At 39.2% G+C, this 21,463-nt stretch overlaps 1 protein-coding gene across 4 annotated transcripts in view; it reads left to right on the top strand.

Annotated features, from left to right (window-relative positions):
* The window catches only part of GRID2 (glutamate ionotropic receptor delta type subunit 2), a 1,534,703-nt gene that overhangs the window by 1,492,273 nt on the left and 20,967 nt on the right, over positions 1 to 21,463 (top strand). For 2 of the 4 annotated variants that reach the window (XM_045997866.1, XM_045997865.1), the window contains 2 exons: positions 3,946 to 4,186; positions 6,812 to 9,318. In XM_045997866.1, the coding sequence (XP_045853822.1) occupies positions 3,946 to 4,186; positions 6,812 to 7,234 (664 nt within the window). In that variant the 3' untranslated portion in view covers positions 7,235 to 9,318. Of the gene's footprint in view, positions 1 to 3,945; positions 4,187 to 6,811; positions 9,319 to 21,463 lie in introns of those variants that run through there. The other 2 variants (XM_045997867.1, XM_045997868.1) reach the window with 1 other exon arrangement.

The raw sequence follows: 21,463 nt of genomic DNA, 5'->3' as shown, positions 1-21,463 counted from the left end.
GCCAGTGCTTTTGAACATTTGAAATATATTATATCCTCATTTATTATATAAGGGCTCATCCAATTTGTCTTTAAGGCAGTGCATTAGATTTTGCTAAGCTTCCTTTATCTAGTACTTAAATAGGTTTTTGTTAAAAGGCAAAAAGGAGAGTGTAGTGACACTTTTCTAATGGAATTTCCAGGAGCATTAAATTCTGCAGCAAAAATTTATGGCAGAACTCTGAGCTTAGGAAATATTTTCATTCCCTTCCAACATTTCTATTCCACCAACCCTGTATTCCTAGACCCTGTTGTGGGCTACTCAGAGCTTGACTGAGAGATCCTACAATCTAGTTGTTCTGCCTGTCCTCCAAAATGGGGTGTCCGTGTAATGCCTCTGTGCTTTCTGAGGTTGGCCATACATAAAAACATCTTTGTGGTGTGAGGGCAAATAGAGAAGTCTGCTCACTCTTCCCCCACAGCAACTCCTACGCCCCAGCTTGCTGAACCTAAAAGTTCCACAATTAAGCAAATTCTTTGGATTTAAGGCCCTTTACTCTTATTTGCATCAAAATGGGTGTCACAGAGTATGTGTGTATATCTCAATGATCATTTTTAAAACCAAATCATTTTTCAGGTTATAGATATGATAGGGACACATTGTGATACCAGATGCCACTGAGGAGACAAGAGTAGGCGATCACTGGTTCCTGAATGAACATGGGAATGAATGAAAGAATAAATTAACATGAAACAGTATCACACTGTTGCTCAGGCCATTTTGGCTGAATGTGCAGTGTGGTTTAACATAAATTTCGTCCCCAAAACAATACCTGGCATGAGACCACTCTCTAAATATTTATTGACTGGATAGATGAATAGGAAGAAGTGGGATAAGTTAGAAAATTGCATCAGTGATAAGAAAAAGTAGAATCTGAGGACAGCATCCTTTCATCAAAAACCATGTTGAATGAATTCAATCAATCAATCCTTCCCTGCTCTGTGTGAGGCAGGATGGAAGATGGTGAGTCCACATTCCAGAAAGGGGAACAGACAATCAAGGAACCACAAATCATTATAAATGATGGTAAGTGTTGTGAAGGGAAACTCTTCCACTTCTACAAACATTGACCTATATAGTTTGGGGAGCAGGAGGCTGGCTGGGAAACTTGCGTGCCGTTTTGTGCCTGGATATGTTCTCATTAAGCAAATGTTGCTGTAGTTTCCTTTTATTTCTATGTATACCTATAATCTTGAATTCAAGAATACTATTTTTTTAAGATTTAGTGTATTTGAGAAAGAAAGCAAGAGAGAGCTCGAACAGGGTTAGAGGCAGAGGGAGAAGCAGGCTCCCCGCTGAGCAGCGAGCCCCCAATACAGGGCTCATTCCCAGGACCCTGGGATCATGGCCTAAGCCCAAGGCAGATGCTTAATCAAATGAGTCACCAGGCACCCCAAAAATATTATTTTTTTCGAGATGACTAAATTTTCCCTTCAAGGTATTCAGTGGTGTTCTGATTCCCCAGCGCCTTTAGGTAGGCAAATAGCTAATGAGTTTGCCAACATGACTTGAATATATTTGCAGATAGGCCAAGCAAGCAACTTTGATGCTGCGATTAAAGATTACAGATGTGTGTAATATGTAATGCAGTGCTGCTGGTTTCCGCAAGTAGTTGTTCCTACTATTTCTATTTAAAACCAAACTTTAAGGCAGTTTGTATGTGTATACGTATGTATGTATGTATGTACTTAGTGAGCTCAGTGCCCAGTGTGAGGCTCACACTCATGATCCTGAGATTAAGAATCTCATGCTCTCTAGACTGAGCCAGCCCAGTGCCCCACAAAGGCACTATTTCTCAAGTGTATTCTTCAAAACTCTAGCTCCACGAATTATTACGATATATTATTACAGGAGAAAAAAATGAAAAAAGAAGGAAAGTTAGGTAATTTTGGGAAATGCCGAATTAAACAAAATCATACAAGTGTTCCTTTCCACAGGTCTTCTTAGAGGCTTTAATATGCTGACTTCTTTGTAAATTTCTGAGAGTGTGTTTCTCAAAGTTAATGCCACAAAACCCTTTTCTTGCAGAAGCTCCTCTAGGAACTAGTGTCCCATGGAACACAATTTTTAAAAATTCTGGAAATACAAATAAATTTGAGAAGAGGCAGGAAATAGGGTGAAATGTAATCCATCAATATTCATAATCATGTTGGTAAATTCAATTAATCTAATTAATTGCACTTCTTGAGCAACAGAGCTTTAGACAGAGCAAAATCATAAAATTGGAGAAGTCCAAGTTATAAGGGAAGCTCCAGGGCAATGTCCATCCTAGGGTGTCAGCTGAGGCGCTGGGGATGAGATCAACTCTCCCTCACAGCCCTCAGGGCTGGACTTATTCCTGGTTGACTCAGGTTGAATGCTCACCACACCCCTAGCCATTATCTTTTAACTCATTCTTAACACAGGGATGACATGAAACAGGTAAAAAGGCAATGCACCACCCAAAGAGTTATTTACTTTTTCTGAATAGACATCGTTCTTCTCTCTAAGGTTTTAAGTAGTCTCTCCCCAAATAACCCAAGACCTAGGACAAGGGGAGAAGTAGAAGTCCATATATCCGAAGGCTATGTGCAAATTATAAGTTGAGCAAAAAACTCTTTGATAAAATATGTTCAATCCTCTTATCTTGACAAATATACCTTCATGCCCATAGGAGGTCAGGTCTGAGTTTCTAATTTGTGACTAGTTTGGAGGATTGCACTTGCCTGGTGGCCCAGCGAGATGGTCCCTGCCCCCTCGCTTCCACCTCCAGCTCTGTCCTGCAGTGAAGGATCGCCCACACGAAGGTGTGCACGCCTGAGCTCGTACATCTGAACTCAGGCCACACTCTCTGAACATCCCTCTAGACACCTGCAATGCCTTTGAGGCTGTGAGATCCGCCCTCAGGAAGAAATGTGTGGAATAAGTTTTCCCAGGTCCTGAAGGAGCTCTCTGACCATTTAGGTGGGAAATTGGTGGGAAATCCTAGGAATCCCTGAGGACGGTGCACACTCTGGACAAGTTCATGACCTTGGCCTTGGCCATTCTCACCCTGTGAGGGGGACACACCTAGGGGAGGGCCAGAGGTAGACTGGTCTAGGGTAAAGCCTAAAGAGTATTTGGAAATGAGACTAAAACCTCTATGAAAAATCACTCTTTTAAAAAGCTGCAGCTGGCCCCAGACTCGGGGGGCGGGGGGGAAAGGAGACAAAGAAGAGTATTTCTTATTTGAATTTAACTACTTCTAAAAGCCTCTGGTCAACTTTTCTTCTTGTTCTCCAAGGTAAGATTATTTTCCCCTTTGGCATTGAAAGGGAAACTACATCAGTTGTGTGAAAAACCAAAAATGATGTACTTTATCAACTTCAAACTTGTCCCAGGGCTTTCTCCCACACTGTGTTAAATAATAGAAGACTTTTTAATTGAATTTCTTTGTGCGTAACATATGCTGGGCGACATTATGCCAGCATCTCGCTCTAAGCAGCAAAGCGTTCCTCATAAAAGCGTTAAGATCCAGAGCGTCATTCTGCATGGAAGGAGGGAACACAGAACTGTAGCAGCTTGAAGTCACATAAAAACAGTGCCTCTGAAATGTAATTGTAAAAACACATTGCAACAAAGCAGCGGGGGGTGGGGGGGTATGGATATTTAGAATTATAGAATAAAATTTAAAAAGAAGAACAGGAAGGAAGGAGGGAGCAAGAGAGGGTACAGAAGGGGGAGAGGAAAGCCTGTGGCACACCTCTGTCTCTAAAGTCAGAGCAATAACTTTTTCAGTGTCCCGTCAGTCCATCTGCAGGCTAATCTGTACGTTCATTTCCCCTTGACAGCCGCCATCCTTTAGCGGTGGGATTATAAATGGTTGTGTTGTGGGCCGAAGCAATAACGAAGTCTGCACTAACACACGGCTGTGTCCTTTTCCCCAAGGATCCTGGAGCTTCAGCAGAACGGTGACATGGACATCCTGAAGCACAAATGGTGGCCAAAGAATGGCCAGTGTGATCTGTACTCCTCAGTGGACACAAAGCAGAAAGGAGGTGCCCTGGACATAAAGAGCTTTGCAGGAGTCTTTTGTATCCTGGCGGCTGGAATTGTCCTCTCCTGCTTTATAGCCATGCTGGAGACGTGGTGGAACAAGAGGAAAGGCTCCCGGGTCCCATCGAAAGAGGTACTTGATTGAGCGCTTCGGTGCTCAGTGGAGCCAACAAGTGGGTGGTCTTTCCAGGGAGGGTAATCACCAGGAAGAGGATAATGGGTTGGGGGTAGTCCTTGTTTCTTCTTACCTGGAATATTGAAAATGAATTATAAAAATCAATAATGCCAATACCAATGACCATTTTAGGACATCCCAGATAAATGAAGAAGAGACTTGCAGTGTTTGAAAAGACTCATTTCATGTGCCATCAAGGGCTTTAAAATTCTGCCACATCTCAGGGTAGACTTTCATTCAGTGATTTTCTTAAAGGGTGATTCCCTTGAATTCCAGTTCACAAAGATGCTTGTCATCTTATTTCAATAAGTTGCTTAACTTACAGGTAAATTACTTGTATCTCTAAGATTCAGTCTGGACTATACGATGCCATAGGAAAATAATCACAATTTGTCTCTTGACCCCCAGTGGCTCCTTCCCTCTATCTGTATGTAGACCTATAGAAGGGATCATATGTTTTTAGCTCTTTGATGGCTCTAAGCTTAATAAATCCATAGAGTAGAATCATCCAGGATTAAATTTTTAATAAAATAAAATTAGAATTTTTTTCAGAGGTCTGGAAGAATAATTGCAGAGTTACACATAATATCTCTTTGAAAGTAGCATGTGCCTTGTTTTCATCAAAAATCATGGAATTTACAAATTAGCAGAGAAAATATGAAGTTAAAATAAATTGCTTGATTAACTTATCTTTTTTCTACTGGACCAAAAAGGTGAAAAAAATTTTTTTAATAATGAAATCATATTCATTCACTAAAGTTTCATAAACTGAAATGGAAAATGACCTGAATTTGTTGTGTGATTTGATCTGCTGGATAGTTTCAAAGGACAGTTTGAAACTTTCTGTAACTAGACCTTGGCTAACTGATGGTTAGAGCATACCCCGAGAAGATCTGTTTTAATGCACAAATAAAAATGACTTCTCATATTCATATGAATTTTTACATGTTTATATTCTTTTAAACAGATTTTTTTCTAAAGTAACCTCAGAATTCCTTTCTACTGCCTTGTATGCAAAATTGATCACCAACATATATAAGGAAAAGCTTGGCTTACCAAAGATAAAACTTAGCTTCTTACCTATCTGAATGATCATATATTCTAAATTAGCAGAGTACAAACTAAAAAGCAGGTTTCATTGTGGTGTTTTCTTTATGGAATAAGATTCTGGGTTCTCTATTGACAGTGATTCAATGCAAAAGACCACATTAGTGCAACATTATAGCTGAGATTTCATATTCTCAAAAATCTGGAAATTAAGGACTCCCCAAGCTCCTTATATTTTGAATTACTATATATGATATTAAAATTTTGCATTATTATATCTGTTGATGGATGACTACATTACAGTTGCTGTGGGAACCATAAAATTATATCTCTCAACCCTCTAACGTCTCAGTGATAATATTGCATTAATGGATATTTTTTATTGGATTTTAAAATGAGAAAGGAAAAGAAAAACAGTGATGCACATCAAAATATTTTTCACTGAGGAGCACTATAATAGCACAATGAAAAAAATACATACTCCATTCTAACTCATGACAGCTAATCCAGATCTAGGAATAAATATTTTCTCTTCTTATGATTAATAGGTATTTTTAAATCGTCATGAATTTAATTTATTGAACTTGGCTATAAACATGACTGATAAGAGACCATTTTTTTCTTGCCAGTTTTATTTTTCAGACATTGGGCTTTAATGCTCACTTTAAGTGAAAATCCTAAGGATTTATGAATTGGTTTCAACACCAGAAATCTGAGATTTCTCTTCCTTTGCCTTTATTAAGTACCTTCTTGCTAAGACTCCATTAGCATAGCTCAAAGCATCTTTGATTTAGAGGCCATTTAGCATAAACCTGGCCCTAGACCAAAGCTGTCATTCGCAGGTCATGACTGGAAGAGGTCTCTGAAGGTCTCACTGACCTCACAATATTGCCTCATTCAGGTACTAAATAACTCGAGTGTAATGACATCCCTCAATTAGAAATGGATTCTCTTGTATTGAATGTTGCTCTTTCTGAATAATCTCACATCTCTCTGGCCTGAAGAGAAATAACCATTTAACAGTCACTAACACTTTAGTGTGAACTAGCATATCGTATCACCTACCACAAAGAATGGAAAGTTAAGGTTAGGGAGGGAATAATAGAAAAGAACAGAAATCCAACTTGGAGGGAGACACCTTGAAAAGGGAGGAAGCACATGGAAAGAAGAGGTGTGGAGGGGGAGCAAGTTGTTAAAACCATATTTTTTACTTGTACAGCTTTGCCTAGGTCTGTCCCTGATCTCATAGAAGGCAATCGCTCCCCTATTTTTGTAGTTGCATGTGACATGTAGAGAACTTTTTGTGCAAGAAAAATATTTATTATAGAAAACCTTATTTCAGAGTCATATTTGTACCCCCCAGAACCTAGCGCAATGCCTGGCTCATACTAGGTGCTCAATAGAGACTTGTTAAATGCATAAATCCCAAAGTTCAGTTGATTACCTATCATGTTTGCTGAACTACTTTTTTTTTTTTTTTTTAACCATGGAAGCTAGTACTGATGAGAACCTTATCTTCTTTTTCTTCATCTCCAGGATGACAAGGAAATTGACCTGGAGCACCTCCATAGACGTGTAAATAGCTTGTGCACAGATGACGACAGCCCCCATAAACAGTTTTCCACCTCGTCAATTGACTTGACCCCTCTGGACATTGACACTTTGCCAACACGACAAGCACTGGAGCAAATCAGTGATTTCAGGAACACTCATATCACCACAACAACCTTTATCCCAGAGCAGATCCAGACTCTTAGCCGCACACTATCAGCTAAAGCTGCCTCTGGTTTCGCCTTTGGCAACGTGCCCGAGCACCGAACTGGCCCTTTTAGGCACAGGGCACCTAATGGGGGCTTTTTCAGGAGTCCTATAAAAACAATGTCATCTATTCCTTATCAACCAACTCCTACCCTGGGGCTCAATCTGGGTAATGACCCAGACCGAGGCACCTCCATATGAACATCCAACAAAATCTCTTCACTGTTTCTTTCGTAGGACTCCCTTTGCAAGGAGCAACTGTAATATTGTGGGACTAACATGGATGTAACATTTAAAAAAAGAATCAGGATTATTAGTAACAATTCTAGTTCCTTCTCTCCACCTTCTCCCTCTTCTCTCTCTCTCTCTTCTATTTCTTTCTCTTTTTCCCTTTCTTTCTGTACATGTCCCTCCACTTTTTTTCATGACTCAACGTGTTCCCCCAGAATAGAGTGTACTAGGATCCTATTAGTCCGCTTTTCATATACTGTACTTCAAGTATAGGAAATGTGCACTGAGTATACTAAAAGTTTATGCAGGATTAATTTTACATAAAGGCCTCTTACATAACATTTCTCTATTTTTAAAACTATAATTGCAATAACTTCAGTCTTTTTACATTCTTCTGCTGCATCCATACAACGCTCCACTGCTGTTGAGTGTCCTTTAACTGTGGACCAAAGGCAACCCCTGCAGTGTTTATAAGATAACTTCAAGACCATTCAGGCCACATAATATGAGAATGCAATTTTGTAGGATTACAAAAAAAGCCATTAATATGCCAGTCAAGACTACAGTTAAAACTCCTCTCGCACTGCAACAGTGCATATGACCTTTATGTGATTGTACAGTATTAAAAGTTTTTCTTATGTACAGTAAACTTTATCATATGGCAGAAGCCTCTATTGTGTTAAAGAAATTAGTATCTCATCTATATATACATATATATGCACTTATATAATGTGTGTATATATTAAAGGGCGGCCATTGCTATTGCAATTCATTTAATAAAGCTTTAGTTTAAAAAAAAAAAGCGTTGTATACAGGAACTATGTACAGGCAGAGGGTCTTTTCGGTTAGAAAGGGCAGGTTGCTTTAATGTTCTTCTGACTCGCATTGTTTGCCAACAGAGAATATTTTATACTTTTGTTATTAAAACATCCAGGGCGATTTAATATTTGTTCCTAGATGTAACTCCTTTGAGTAGGTTTCGCATTTGTTACTCAGCAGTGTATAAAGCTAACCTTGATAATTTTACTTTTAATGAATTATCTAAGTGGAAAATGCTATCAGCCGGACCACGTCCACAGCAGCACATAGAGTGAGCCCTAGAAGAGTTGAAACGTAGATCATTGAAGGTTAATAAATTCTCTTCCAAAGCAGAAAGCCAATCAATACAACTGTAGTTGGGGAGAGGTGGGAGCCCTTAAGAAATATTGATGTGGCCTTAATTACTGTCCTACGTTACCCTAAAGAAGAAAATGTTCTGACCATACTGGGCTCTTGACTTAACCCTCCCCTGCTTTTTATTCAGTTCTATTTGGAGGAGTTATGTATTTTTTACATTCGTGCCAAGTGTATAGGAGGGCGAGAGCAAACACAGTGGCTCTTTGTGCACAACCCTTTTAAAGTAGCATTCTTACCTATTAGAAATAGAGAATGAACTTTGTTTGTAACCCTTACATTAAAATGTGGTAAGTAGGAAGCAAGAACTTATCCTGTGTTTTCACGCAGCCAGACACTTATTTTAATCTAATTCATTCCGTAGCTAGGATTGATATAGGAATCAACCTATGTGATTTGCTTTAGGAGAAATTAAAAGGTATATTCTTAAGGTATATTATATTTTGATGCTAATTCTGTTCTGGGGAGCATCTTGTACTGTCACTGTTTTTGTACTAAATCTTCAAATATTGTCTACTGTGTAAGGCAGAAAATTTTCTTATCATGCAAAAACCATTTTGTTTCCAGGGTAACAAGTACCTAAGTGCATGCACGACTTGTTTTCCCTTGTAACACTCATGATCTCATTCATAACTCTGATTTTAAAAGAAAAAAAAAATTCTTTACAACAAGCTATATAGGGACATACCAGATGTTGCCGTGATTTTAGCTATCAACAAACTGTTAACCATGTACAATATTTAAAATAGGCCTATTTTGATGTATTGCCTATTATACGAATACACAAAATACTTTTTGGAGGCCTCAGTTATGAGTGGCAGAGCTTTCTGTGTATAATTTGTCTAAATAATTTGTCTAATAAAAATGTTTTCTAAACTTGCTCTCATACCATTGCAGTCTTAACTATAAAATTTGACAGTGCTTACTCTCTCACAGAATGAACTGAATTTTTCTAAAAATTTATCTTGAGTTAAGTAAAGCATGAAGCACGTGACGTTTTATTAGCAGAACTGTGCCAAAAGGAGTGGCTCTCTAAAAACAGTACTGTGTGTGTCTTAAACCAATGAAAGACTGCCTTTCTGCTCTTTGAAACAACTGGAACCAACAATATATTTGCTTTTCTTCACATATATTTCTATTTGTGATGTCTCTGTGAGCACTTTTTTGGGGAGAGAGTTATTCTGATTCATTTAAACAATGCAACCACGATGAGGATAAAAGGGTGATGGTTTGTTACATATAAGGAAGGAGGGAAGGAAGGAAAGAAGGAAGGAAGGAAAAGAAAGAGATAAAGAAAGGAAGGAAGGAAGAAAATTAAGGGTATTTACACTTAGAATTTATGTATTAATGATTGTTTTGTTATTAGGGAAATATTTGTCATGTTGAATCTATTAATTTGAAAATTAATGAGTTCAAGATTATTTCTAATACAGTGTTATTTTCCTCATTTGATCAACAATATTTTTGTCTAGCATTTAACTCACTCAGTGAATATATATCTGAAAATATATTTAATTAGATTAAAATCTTTGCTGCTCTAAAATTCTATTAAAAGTGATTTTTTTTTTTTTTAAGATGTTGGAACTATGAGGAACTATACAGATCTAGACTCTCTCTCTGGTTTTGCAAATAAGAGACTATAAGATGCTTGCCCAGATGTTTGACAATCTAAGACTTAAAACTGGGTCCTTTTTCATTATTATTATTTAACTCTGCCATGATTCAGTCATATCCACGGGTCCTCATGGGTTTAAATGCAGGGATGGCTCAGGGACAATGCCTCCATCCAGTTCCCTCCCCAAGCCTAGGCTGCAAATCTCTAGGAACCTTCTCTCCTGTCTGCGGCCAAGTACAGCACCTGAATGAACTTCTCAGGCTACCTCCCCAATGTCAGAGCATGGGGCAGACCTCAGGCCAGATCCTGCTTCTCTCTAGAGCTACTTCCTTTAGCCTATCGTTGGTCTGTTCACACCACTTACACCAACCTTGCTATTTCAAAACCAGACAAATACCTTATATCCATGTAATTTTATTCTACTCAGATGTTGAAATTTTTCCTTTGGTGAATCATTAAGAGAACTGGTTGTCACTTTCAACCACATCAGAACTTATGGACAGGTTTTGACTCAGTCATACCTTAGAAAATTATAAGACCTCCTTTCGTCCCTCATGCATATCAAGCTACATACAGGCAATTTGTTGTTTTCATAATTATGTTCTTTTTATCTCTTTTAATTTCGGATTGGTTGTCAACTGAATAAATACTTTAAAAAATAGACTTTGCTAAATGGTACTTTGGTTCATCAATTAAAAATTTAAAAAAAAAAAAAGATGAGACGATCACTTAGCCTACCTGATACCTTCCAAGCCACACGGATAACAAATTATTAGTATTTTATAATCAGAAATTTGGAGTGGAGAAACACATTTGGGACTATGAGCATAGTAAATAAGGCAGAGCTAAGAACTTTCATACTGGCAAACATAGGATTTATGCTTTTATATGCGTCTCCCGATAACTGACAAAATATAATGGTCTCACTAAAAACTGACTTCTTTCTAAAATGTTTTTATTTCTCAAAACAAATCCTATTTCCAATCTTTGTGATCAGATATTAATAAATTACTAACAAGTAAGGCCATAGATATCATTTCAACAAACTGTAGTAAATACCGTCTCATCAAGTAGCATATGAGCTCCCTTGGATGGAAACGACTTACTTAGCCTTGAAAAATCAGGAAATAAAGTTTGCTATATTTGACAGACTTAATTCTATCATTTGTTGATTTATTTATTATTTTTTTCTATTAGTGTTCACTCAAAACCCATTTTGTGGAAGACACTGTGTTAAGCAGTCACACACAGCGCAGATGGACACATGTGCTTAGAGATGGGTCTGGGTGTGTTCCAATACCCAATTCTTTCCTTGTCCCACATCAACATGCAAGATACAGCGGCCACTAACAGACTTTCTGAGGAGGTGGAATGAGACACCCCAAGACCCTGCAGTCCTCTTTGGCCTTGGCCACTCCAAGTCCCTGGGGCAATCCCTCCCAGTAGTTCTCATGGGCTAATAGAATCTATCTGCTTTGATTCAGATCACCTCCACAAAGAAGACTTGGAGATTTCCCAAGATGCCAGACCATGAAATCTTTTCAGAAATGTGAAAATTCCCATAAGCTCCAGGCAAACTCTTAACCCACCCCTTCTCCTTATCAACAACTGCATACCTTTCAGAGACATACGCCTACCCTCAGATGTCCATGTCAGGATGATATGGACCACAGGAACTCCTTTTCTATCCCTGCAGGTCTAATCACTTGTGGTAGAGCTCCTCAGTGTTTAAATTTGCTTCAAAGGGACTACACAGTGAATCCCTTTTAGGTGACGTTTCAACTTGTATAAACTTTTATTTATATTGCAACTAAGATCCCTGGCAACCTTTCCTGTCACCTAAGACTCAGGATACAGTGTGACCTATGAGCCCGATGAGTATATATTAGGGTTTTTACAGGAAGACAATCCAGGAAAACAGCCTCCAACCCACACGCACTTCCAGAAGAGTAGAAACTTCATGGTTTTGCTCCCTGTGTAGAGATCCAAAGAGGCACAGAACAATTACACCACATAATGATTCCCCCTCCATGAGGATAGAAACGGACTAAAGGAGCAGTCGCTTGTTTTCTCACCTGAATTTCCCAAATTTCCCTGGTTTCAATCTTTCTCATTTGTTTTATTGCCATGCAATCTTAGTAACAGAGCAAAAATTGTTGAAATTTCAGAAATTTTTTTTTCATTATCTAAAAGCTCTCCCTGGACTTGCTATTACACGCAAGATAGGACCAAGTGTCACCTCTTGACTGATTCTGCACACTTCCTAGAATTTCCTCAGAGTGGGCGGAAAAAACTGGTTGTGCTATTTGGACATGTCATTACTTATCCTACGCTGTAGGAATGGCTGTTTAGCCTTGAGGAGGAATGAGGGCCTGGTTTCCCTTTGGAAAAACCCTATAGGTTCTTGCCTCAGAATTAGCTAAATATTTCAAAAGTCTCAAACGATCTGCAATGAAATAGGAAATTCACACCATTTTCTGGAGGACATTAATTCACATTAATTAAAAACTAATTAAGCTTTCATAACAGATGCTTTAGAAGGAGAAACATATGTCACAAAATCAAAAAATGATACAACATCAGAAACAGGGAGGGTTGAGAAACAGTGCTCTTAATAAATATTTTGCTTGCCAAAAGATTTGAAATGTGAGTAGAAGGGACATTTTAGTTTTTCGAAATGCTATGTCTAATTTTTAAATTGGTTCTACTGAAAATTTTGCAGAATTAAGTAGCCTACATCTGTGGCTATTTTTAATTTTTAAAAATTGGACATCACTTCTAAAAAACAAAAGAACTACGACTTGCTTATTCACTACACAAAAGATTCATGATGGGGACCTTTGAGAATTAGTTCCTCTAATGTGTAATAAGCAAGATTCAATTTGCAAAACTTTAAATTATATAAAACTTTTCAGAATCAGCCACTTCCTGGAGCAAGGGGCACCTCTATCTACTTCACACTTATAGTTAAACATTTAATTCCTTTCCAAAATTTCACTACAGTTGACTTTCAAATTAATGCTAAACCTCTATTAATATCTGTTCATAAAAGTTAGCTACAAGATATGTCTTTAAAAAATACACACACACTAAAATTAAGTTGAAAATAGAGGCATCACTTATCCAGCTCATTTAATTGCACTTTATTATTCTAGAAAGAGTTATTGAATCTCTAATATGTTCAAGTACTTCCATAAGAAATGTTAAGGAGAGCTTTGAACATCAACTGCTGAATAGATTATAGCCGTGTCCTATATCTAACTGACATAATTAACATTAGATATCAAATACAGAACTCTCATTCACATATGATCTTGTTTAATGAGTGCAGTACTTCTTACTGTACTTACTTACAAATGAACATATTAAAAATAAAAATAAAAATAACTAAGCCTCACTGGTGCATGACTAAGCATTTTAAAATTTACTGTTCACTCACTCAGGTTTCCCCATGGAAATATCATGGTAAAACTCTTCATAAACTGAGCAACAAGTACAGAAAATCACTCCTCACATGTGTAACCTCCAATTTTTGGTGTGTTCAATTAACATGGTAAGTGGTATAATATAGTTCAATCGCCAACAATTAATATATTTTAATTAATTTTCTTGTTGATCATCATTATATGAAGTTTTTAATTCTTACTCTACAGTCATGATTATGTCTTTAAAAAAATACAAACATTAGTACATGTACATAAACTTTAGTAAAGCTGAAGAGAGGTCATTAAGAACAAAACAACGACGCAAGATCAATCAGTCCATTGACTAACACTTTTGTGAGCACCTACTATGAGCAAGGCACTGTAGGACAGAGATTTCCTAACTGGCACACCAAGGCACACTCCTGAGTCAACAAGTTTTCCAGGGTGCTGAGGTATTGACCCCCTCCTGTCCAGGGTGGTTAAATGAGCCTCTGGTCTGGAATTCTGTCCATGAGCAGTTCTACTCACTTACACCTGGCCTTTCCAGAAAGCTCCCAAAGTTGGAGAAACAGAGCAGAAATGTTTGAAAAGTTAAATACAAATTCATAGTTTGAGTAACATCAGAAGACTAGAATATAAGTTATATCATGATGCAGAACGTATTCCATTGTCAAGTTAATTGATAGAGAAAATATTCAATGAGAAGAGAAGAAGGCTGCCTAACATAGGATGGTTTCCCAGAATAAGTGGAAATTGAGCCAAATCACAGAGAATATGGAAAGGTCGGGGGAATGTAAAAGGGCTTCCAAGTGGAGTGCACAGTGCAAGGAAGGCACAAAGATGGGAATGTTCGGAGGAGCAGTAGCCCACGATGTCTGGAACATGGGTTTCATGTCCAGAAGCAGCAGATAGTAAAGCTCAGGGGAGAATGTGGAAAGCCTATAGGCCGGGCTCAAGAGATTGCTCTGTATCCTGTTCATCCATTCATTCCTTCATTCACATACTCAACAGATGTTCACCAAGATCTTGCTATGTGCAAAACACTATCCTAGATGCTGGGGATACGCAGTAAACAAGATTCCCTGCCCTCATGGAGTTCACAGTCAATGGGAGGAGACAGGCAGCAAATGGGATAAACCAGTGAGGCATATAGTCGATTAGCTGATAAGTGCTGTACAGAAAAACAAAAACAGTGGGAAGCCTAAAGTAAGAGTAGGCATTTGCTATTTTAATAAGGTGCCCATGAGCGCCCTCACTGATGAGTTGACATTTGACTGAAGTCTTTGAAAGAGGAAGAGAGTTAGCCCCATCGCTCTCTGAGGAAAGAACATTCTCTCAGATGTTGAAAACAGCTAGTACCAGGGCTCTGAGGCAGGAGTGTGCTGGGCATATCTGAAGAACAGGAGAACGATCCATGTGGCTGAATCAGAATGAGGGGTGAGAGAGAGAGAGCTCAGGAAGGTAACACAAGGCCCAACTAATAAGGCTTTATAGGATGCTGTAAGAGCCCAAACACCATTGGAGAAGTTTGAGCAAAGTGGAATGCCTGTTACTAGATCCAGCAGATTGATTACAGAGCCAGATGTCAACCAAACTTGGGATCAAAGTGCAGCCACTTTCCCACCCTCGCTTGGCCCTAAATACTTGCCACCATCTTGAGTGTTCTAGGAGAGTGGGGGAGAGTGTCCATTTCTGGCCATGCCTCCATTTGAATTTCAGGCCCTGAACCATCAGAGAGAGATTGAGGCCGGGCTGCTGTTCGCAGAGACTCGTAAGCACAGAGTGTGTGGAGACCTCCAGCGTGGGCAAGGGGGAGCCACTGGAGATTTTTACCAAAGGAGAAACATGCTCTCAAAGGGGTGGTTTAAAAAGATCAAGCTGGTAGAAATTCATAGAACACAATGATAAAGAGGCCAATCAAAAGCCTGTGCAATAATTCAGGTGTGATCTGGACTTCTGCAATAGCCCAAAAAGGAAAAAAGATACAGATGATAGATGTGTTCTGAAGGGAGAATAGAGAGAACCTGAAGATTAACTGAATGTGGACTGTAAAAGAGAAAAAGAAACCAAATATGACTGACTTTTCAAATTCAGATGCTAGAAAAATAAAATAATCTGGAAGGAAAGAAGGAGCTTACCAAAAAGTGCTAGTCAGAAGAATAGGTTGTTTAATTCTTTATTTTTTTTTCTTCATTTGAGGGGTAAGGAGAAGAAATCATAGAATTAAGAATTGCTTTCTGTCATTAGGAGTGTCTAAGTGAGGGACTCCGAAGAGATCGGGGGAGGGGTTATCCAGAATCTATGATTTTTAAACTTTGCTCCCCAGATTCCGAATGGTTTTCCTCGGGATTTATGGGGTTGGTGTTCCGCAGAGGTGAGGTTCCCTGGGCCTCAGTCCAAGCAGCTCCACTTTGATCTCTTCATATATCTCACTTCTAGTTCTGATTTCCCTCACCTCCGAATAGCACTCCTGACAAACTGCCACAATCCCAACTCCGACGTGTTCTCAAGTAGTCCATTAGTGCATTCAACAATTTTTTTAAGATTTTATTTATTTATTTATTTATTTGACAGAGAGAAAGATCACAAGTAGGCAGAGAGGCAGACAGAGAGAGAGGAAAGGAAGCAGGCTCCCCGCTGAGATCTTTAAAAAAAAAAAAAAAGGAACAGATTAAAATAAGCCCAATCTTTACAAACACCCACTATGTGAAAGCCAGTGTATTTGGAGCTGTAAGTGAAATCAAACATCTGTGGAACTAACGTGTTTGGTTCCTGTAACTGTTGTGTGCTTTTAGTTCTGAATCTCTCCCCTCAAGAGTTCAGAAAGCATCCACTAACGCAGTTAAGAGTGCTATAAGAAAATCAAAAGGTAGTCTGAAATACTCATCATCACCAATCTTATCCTCTGAGAGTTTAAGAGGTTAGATCTCGCCAAGCAGGCCATCAAAAAGACTACTTGGATTTGGTTCTGGATGTTGTCTGTCAGTTTTAACTGTCTTTCAACACTCAGGTGATGATAATGTTTCACTTTTAAAAGGTCAAAGATGGTCTCCCAATTCCAAGCAAAAAAAAAAAAAAAAAAAAAGTCATATATCAAATACAAAGCAAGAAATAGGTAGCATGTACCTCTCTGAATTGAGAATAACTGATAAAACCTGCTTTTCAAATGGTTTGAGAATACGATCCCTTACAATTTACTCTTGCCCCAGGGTCTCACTTAAAATACAAGCCATGAGTCACACACTCACAAACACACAACTACTCTTTCTTTTCCTATAAAAGAGATAGCACCCAAACTGTGTACACACGTTGTATTGAATATCTGCCCAAGGTAAGAATTTCAAGGTAGTTTGCAGAGTCATACATTTCTGAATTGTGCTTCATAAAATATCTGGCCTATCTCCTCAGCTAGAATTATTTCAGGTGGAGGGGCTTTAATCCATTCTCATCTGAAGGTGTAAATTGCCCATTTTGGCATCAATTCTCATCCTTTACAAGCCAATATATATGTTCTCCTAAATTTAACAACCGTGGGGACGGAGGGCATGCTGACCATACACAGGGCACCGTGCTAGGAGCAACCTACAGGTTTCACTTGTAAATTTGCTATTACTGATACTAATCGAACAGTTTAAAAACAAAACACAACCTCAGTCTCTAGAAAGTTAAGTCAGTTGGCCAAGCTCATGCAAATAGTAAGTGACCAAAATGGAATTAAAACCCACGTCACTCTCACTCAGAAACTCATGCCCTTTCCGTCACGGCAGGCTGCTCCTGACATCAAAGAGAGATGGAAGGTAAAAAGTCCTTTTAAGGGGCGCCTGGGTGGCTCAGTGTGTTAAGCCGCTGCCTTCGGCTCAGGTCATGATCTCAGGGTCCTGGGATCGAGTCCCACATCGGGCTCTCTGCTCAGCAGGGAGGCTGCTTCCCTCTCACTCTCTCTGCCTGCCTCTCTATCTACTTGTGATCTCTCTCTGTCAAATAAATAAATAAAATCTTTAAAAAAAAAAAAAAGTCCTTTTAAAAGGCCTTCACTGCTGCAAGAGGATTTGAACACTAAGGGGATCCATAAAAATCAGCTGGTCCTTACAAGCTGACTATATTTTTGATACAAAAACTATAAGTGGTAAATAAAATATTCATAAAAGATGAATATAAATGACGCGCGCATCTTAGCCGCTTGGAAAACAGAAAGAGAGTCTGACACCCGCCATATTAGCATCTGCCACAGACACTGCTCGAAGTCCAGCAGGTTTGCTGGGTTCTTCCTCTTGTCAGTGATGTCAGCGAGCTTTCTGTCTTCTTCCCCGCTTTCTTAGCCTCTTCTAATGGAAACACTGGAAAAACAAAGCCCTGTTGAGTCACCTCACATGATGCTCTCCGACCTGACCCCCTTTATTCCAGCCTTACTACTACCAGACAAGTTTAAACACACATTAGCCTCTGTGGGAAAACATTACAGACTTTCCCAGCACACATCCCTCCTAAACATCTTCCTAGGTGATCTTACTACATTACTTCTCGAGTCAGGTGACTCTATGATTTCATTTTCCCCCCACGGCATTTCTATGGTCCACTAACAAATGGCGAAGCACCTCGGCCAAGCATCTCTCCTGGCAGGAAGTACTAAGGCAGCCTTCACAGAAAGAAATATTTGAGCCAAGGAGGTAGGATTTTGACAGCTATGTGCAAAGAGGAAATGGGAAAAAATAATGGACAAGTCTGGGGCCAGGAATAAGGCTCTTTGGCTTGAAAGAGAAGGTCCTATGGAAACAGATAGAAAATAAGGTGACAACCAATTGGTTACATTTTGAAAGTCCATTATACACACACACACACACACACACACACACACACATATCTCCACACATGCCAAGATGCTAGGCACTGCAGAACATAGACACATAAGCATGCAAGATCTCAAAGCTATTATGGAAAAGATGTCATGTGTATGCCTAACTACAACATAAGGCAAAGCATGATGGATTCCATAAAAGGGATGCAACATATTATAGGTATTGAAGGGAGAGATGGTACTCTTCCAGGTATTCCTTTATTAAAAAACAGTGATTTTATGTTTTTGTGTTTTGTGTTTTTTTTTTTAAGATTTGAGTTATTTATTTGACAGAGATAGAGGCATGAGCAGGGGAACAGCAGACAGAGTGAGAAGCAGGCTCCCCACTGAGCAAGGAGTCCCAGTTCCAGGACCCTGGGATCATGACCTGAGCCAAAGGCAGACACTTAAACCGACTGAGAGCCCAGGTGCCCCAAAATATAGTGATTTTAAATGATATATGATAAGTACTGTAAGAAGTCTATAGTGTTTTGAGAATTCGGAGAAAAGCAAGACCTCTCTTCACACGGGTGGTAAAAAACCTTTGTGGAGAAGATGGAATAGGAACTCAATTTAACAAGAAGTATAATTTCCAAAGATACAGAATAGGGGAAAAAGCATTTTTAGGCGAAGGGAAAGATATGGTCCAACTCACAGAGAAGGAAAGCATAAAACACATTTGAGAAAAATCAAATAATTTGGCAGCAACATATGGCGCATGAAGAGCGGTAGGAACATAAGATGACAAAACTATCAAAATTAAATTCAACCACCTACCTAATGTTTGAGTGTAGTCTCTTTTATAGTCTATTCCATTTTTGAACAGCTGTGAATATTAGTAATATGATAGTGTTTACAGTCTACTGGGGAAGGCAGACAATTTAACAGGCAATGACAATAAATTGTGGTAAGGGCTATAGTAATGGAAATGCAACGTGATTTGCAACGTAGATCAGGGATAGGAAAAGCTCCCTAGCCAGGATTCCAAGCTAGACCTGAGGTATAATTGAGAGTCAGTCAGGCAAAAGGAAGGAGGTGAGCAGCATATGCAAAGACCTAAAGCCAGAGGGCAAGATTTGTTTCTGGAACTGAAAGAAGTCACCCCAAATTGGAACTTAGAGGGAACAGAGAATATCAAGAGAGTAAATTGAAGAGGTAAAAACCAGTCCTCAAAATGCTCCATAAACCACATTAAAAAATGTGTATTTTTTAGGAATAAAGTTCCAGGCATGACGAGGTAGCCATTGAAGAGTTCAGAGTGAAGTAGTGACTTGCCAATATTCTTATTTTAAAGAATCATTAGAGCTGCCCTTGGAGAAAGCTTTTGCGTAGGACAAGATCTGAGAAAGGTAGACCAGTCGGGAAGCTTGTGTGGCAATCAAGCCCTAGTCACATTTAGTAGCTGCAGAGGAAGAAGGGGGTGACATGATTCTGGGGGGAGCTTTGGTGGGAATGGGGTCTGGGTCTAAGTTTGGGGCCTTTTCTGAAGTTCTTAGTGTAAGTGAATCATGAGAGGCAGTAAAATCATCCAAAGAATAAGAGGCCTATTTAGCAGAAATAAGATCTGGACACAGAACCCTGAGAAAGATCAACGCTTGATCACAGGACAGAAGAGTATTCTGGATAAAAGAGAATGAGGAAGAAAACTTGGGGAGCGAGGAGTCTCAGGAGTCAAGGAGTCTCAGGAGTCAAGTCAGTATTTCGATAGAGAGCAGTCAGTGTTGTCAACGGCACTCTCAGAGGGAAAAGCACCCATTACAACTAGCAGAAGGAAGGTCTTCCGGATCTTGGCAAGAACAGTGTGGAGGAGAAAGGTGGACGCGTGAGCCAGACTGTAGGTGGTGGAAGAAGTGGAAAGGCTTATACGCTGCTCTTCCAAGGAACGTGGGGATGAAAGAGAGGAGAAAAAAGAACAGAATGGGATCTGGGAAGGGTGTCTGTTTCAAAGCCGGGAGAGACTTGAGCACAGTTAAATACAACAGGAAGGTACAGATAGTGATGAGGTCAGTGTTGAGAGTACAGCAGCAGGTGGGGTATTCAAAAGGTGGTAAGTTATTGAGCCATTACTTGCAGAATAATTGAGTGTCATGAGATTAATGAGGTTCATTATGGTGAGGTCAAGTTAAAATGGGAAATACATGCACATATTTATTAATGCTGGCTTAACTGTAGAAAGAGAAGGAACACACAAACATCATGACAAAAATTTGAGGTTGGATATTCGAAGAAACAGTAGATTCAGGGAAATTAGTTTTTAAGTGGAGTGGAGGAGGATATTTGGTTTTTAAAATATCATATTTGAGAGGCTTCTGGGTGGCACAGTCAGTTAAGCCAAGGACTTCTGATTATGGCTCAGGTCATGATCTCAGGGTCACAAGATGGAGCCCTGTGTCCGGCTCTGCCCTGAGCAAGGAGCCTGCTTAGGATTCTCTCTCACCCTGGCCCCTCCCCTCCTGCTCCTGTCCTCACGCTCGCACTCTCTTTCTAAGAAAGAAAAGAAAACACAACAACAACAAAATTCATTTCATCATATTTGAAATGAAGGTAAAATATCCAGGTAGATATATTCAGCAACACACTGGAAAGGCAGAAGCTAGGTTTAGCCAGAACTTTCAGAATTGAAGTCTCAGGATAAGAAGAGAAAAGCCTCATAAGAAGATGGAGAGCTAGTTGATGGGCAATGGACTTTCTGAGCAGGAAATTTCACAATCTAGGTACGTTGAAGGATAATTAATCTAGTGGCTTCCTACTGGATATAAAAAAAAAAATTGCAACTTAATTCTGTCAAAAAATATTCTTATAGGAAAATATTTACTTCACCATGTAAGTCAATATCGGTATCTTTTTAGGAAGGGCACCATACACATATACATAAGGGAAATCTAAAGCTTGTTTATTGACTGTTCTCCTGCTGAAAATGATCAGCGCCAACGCCCTCGTGTGGTGGCTCTAGGTAGGACCAGGCTTACCCCTGGAGTCTGAACTGCACTGTTCTTGGCCGCATGATGGAGAACAAATCATTTTATTATTCCGTATCTGCATCTTCGGAGAAAAGAGAAATAACTTTTTTCCCTTCACAATCTTTCTCTTCTTCATATTCATCCTACCCCAAAGTAAGAGTTTAACCATGGATAATTAGTATGCTGGCAATA

This window comes from Meles meles, chromosome 2 (assembly GCF_922984935.1).
Source record: "Meles meles chromosome 2, mMelMel3.1 paternal haplotype, whole genome shotgun sequence".
Taxonomy (NCBI): Eukaryota; Metazoa; Chordata; class Mammalia; order Carnivora; family Mustelidae; genus Meles; species Meles meles.
Note: the sequence above shows the minus strand (reverse complement) of the source record. Positions and strands in the feature narration are given on the sequence as shown.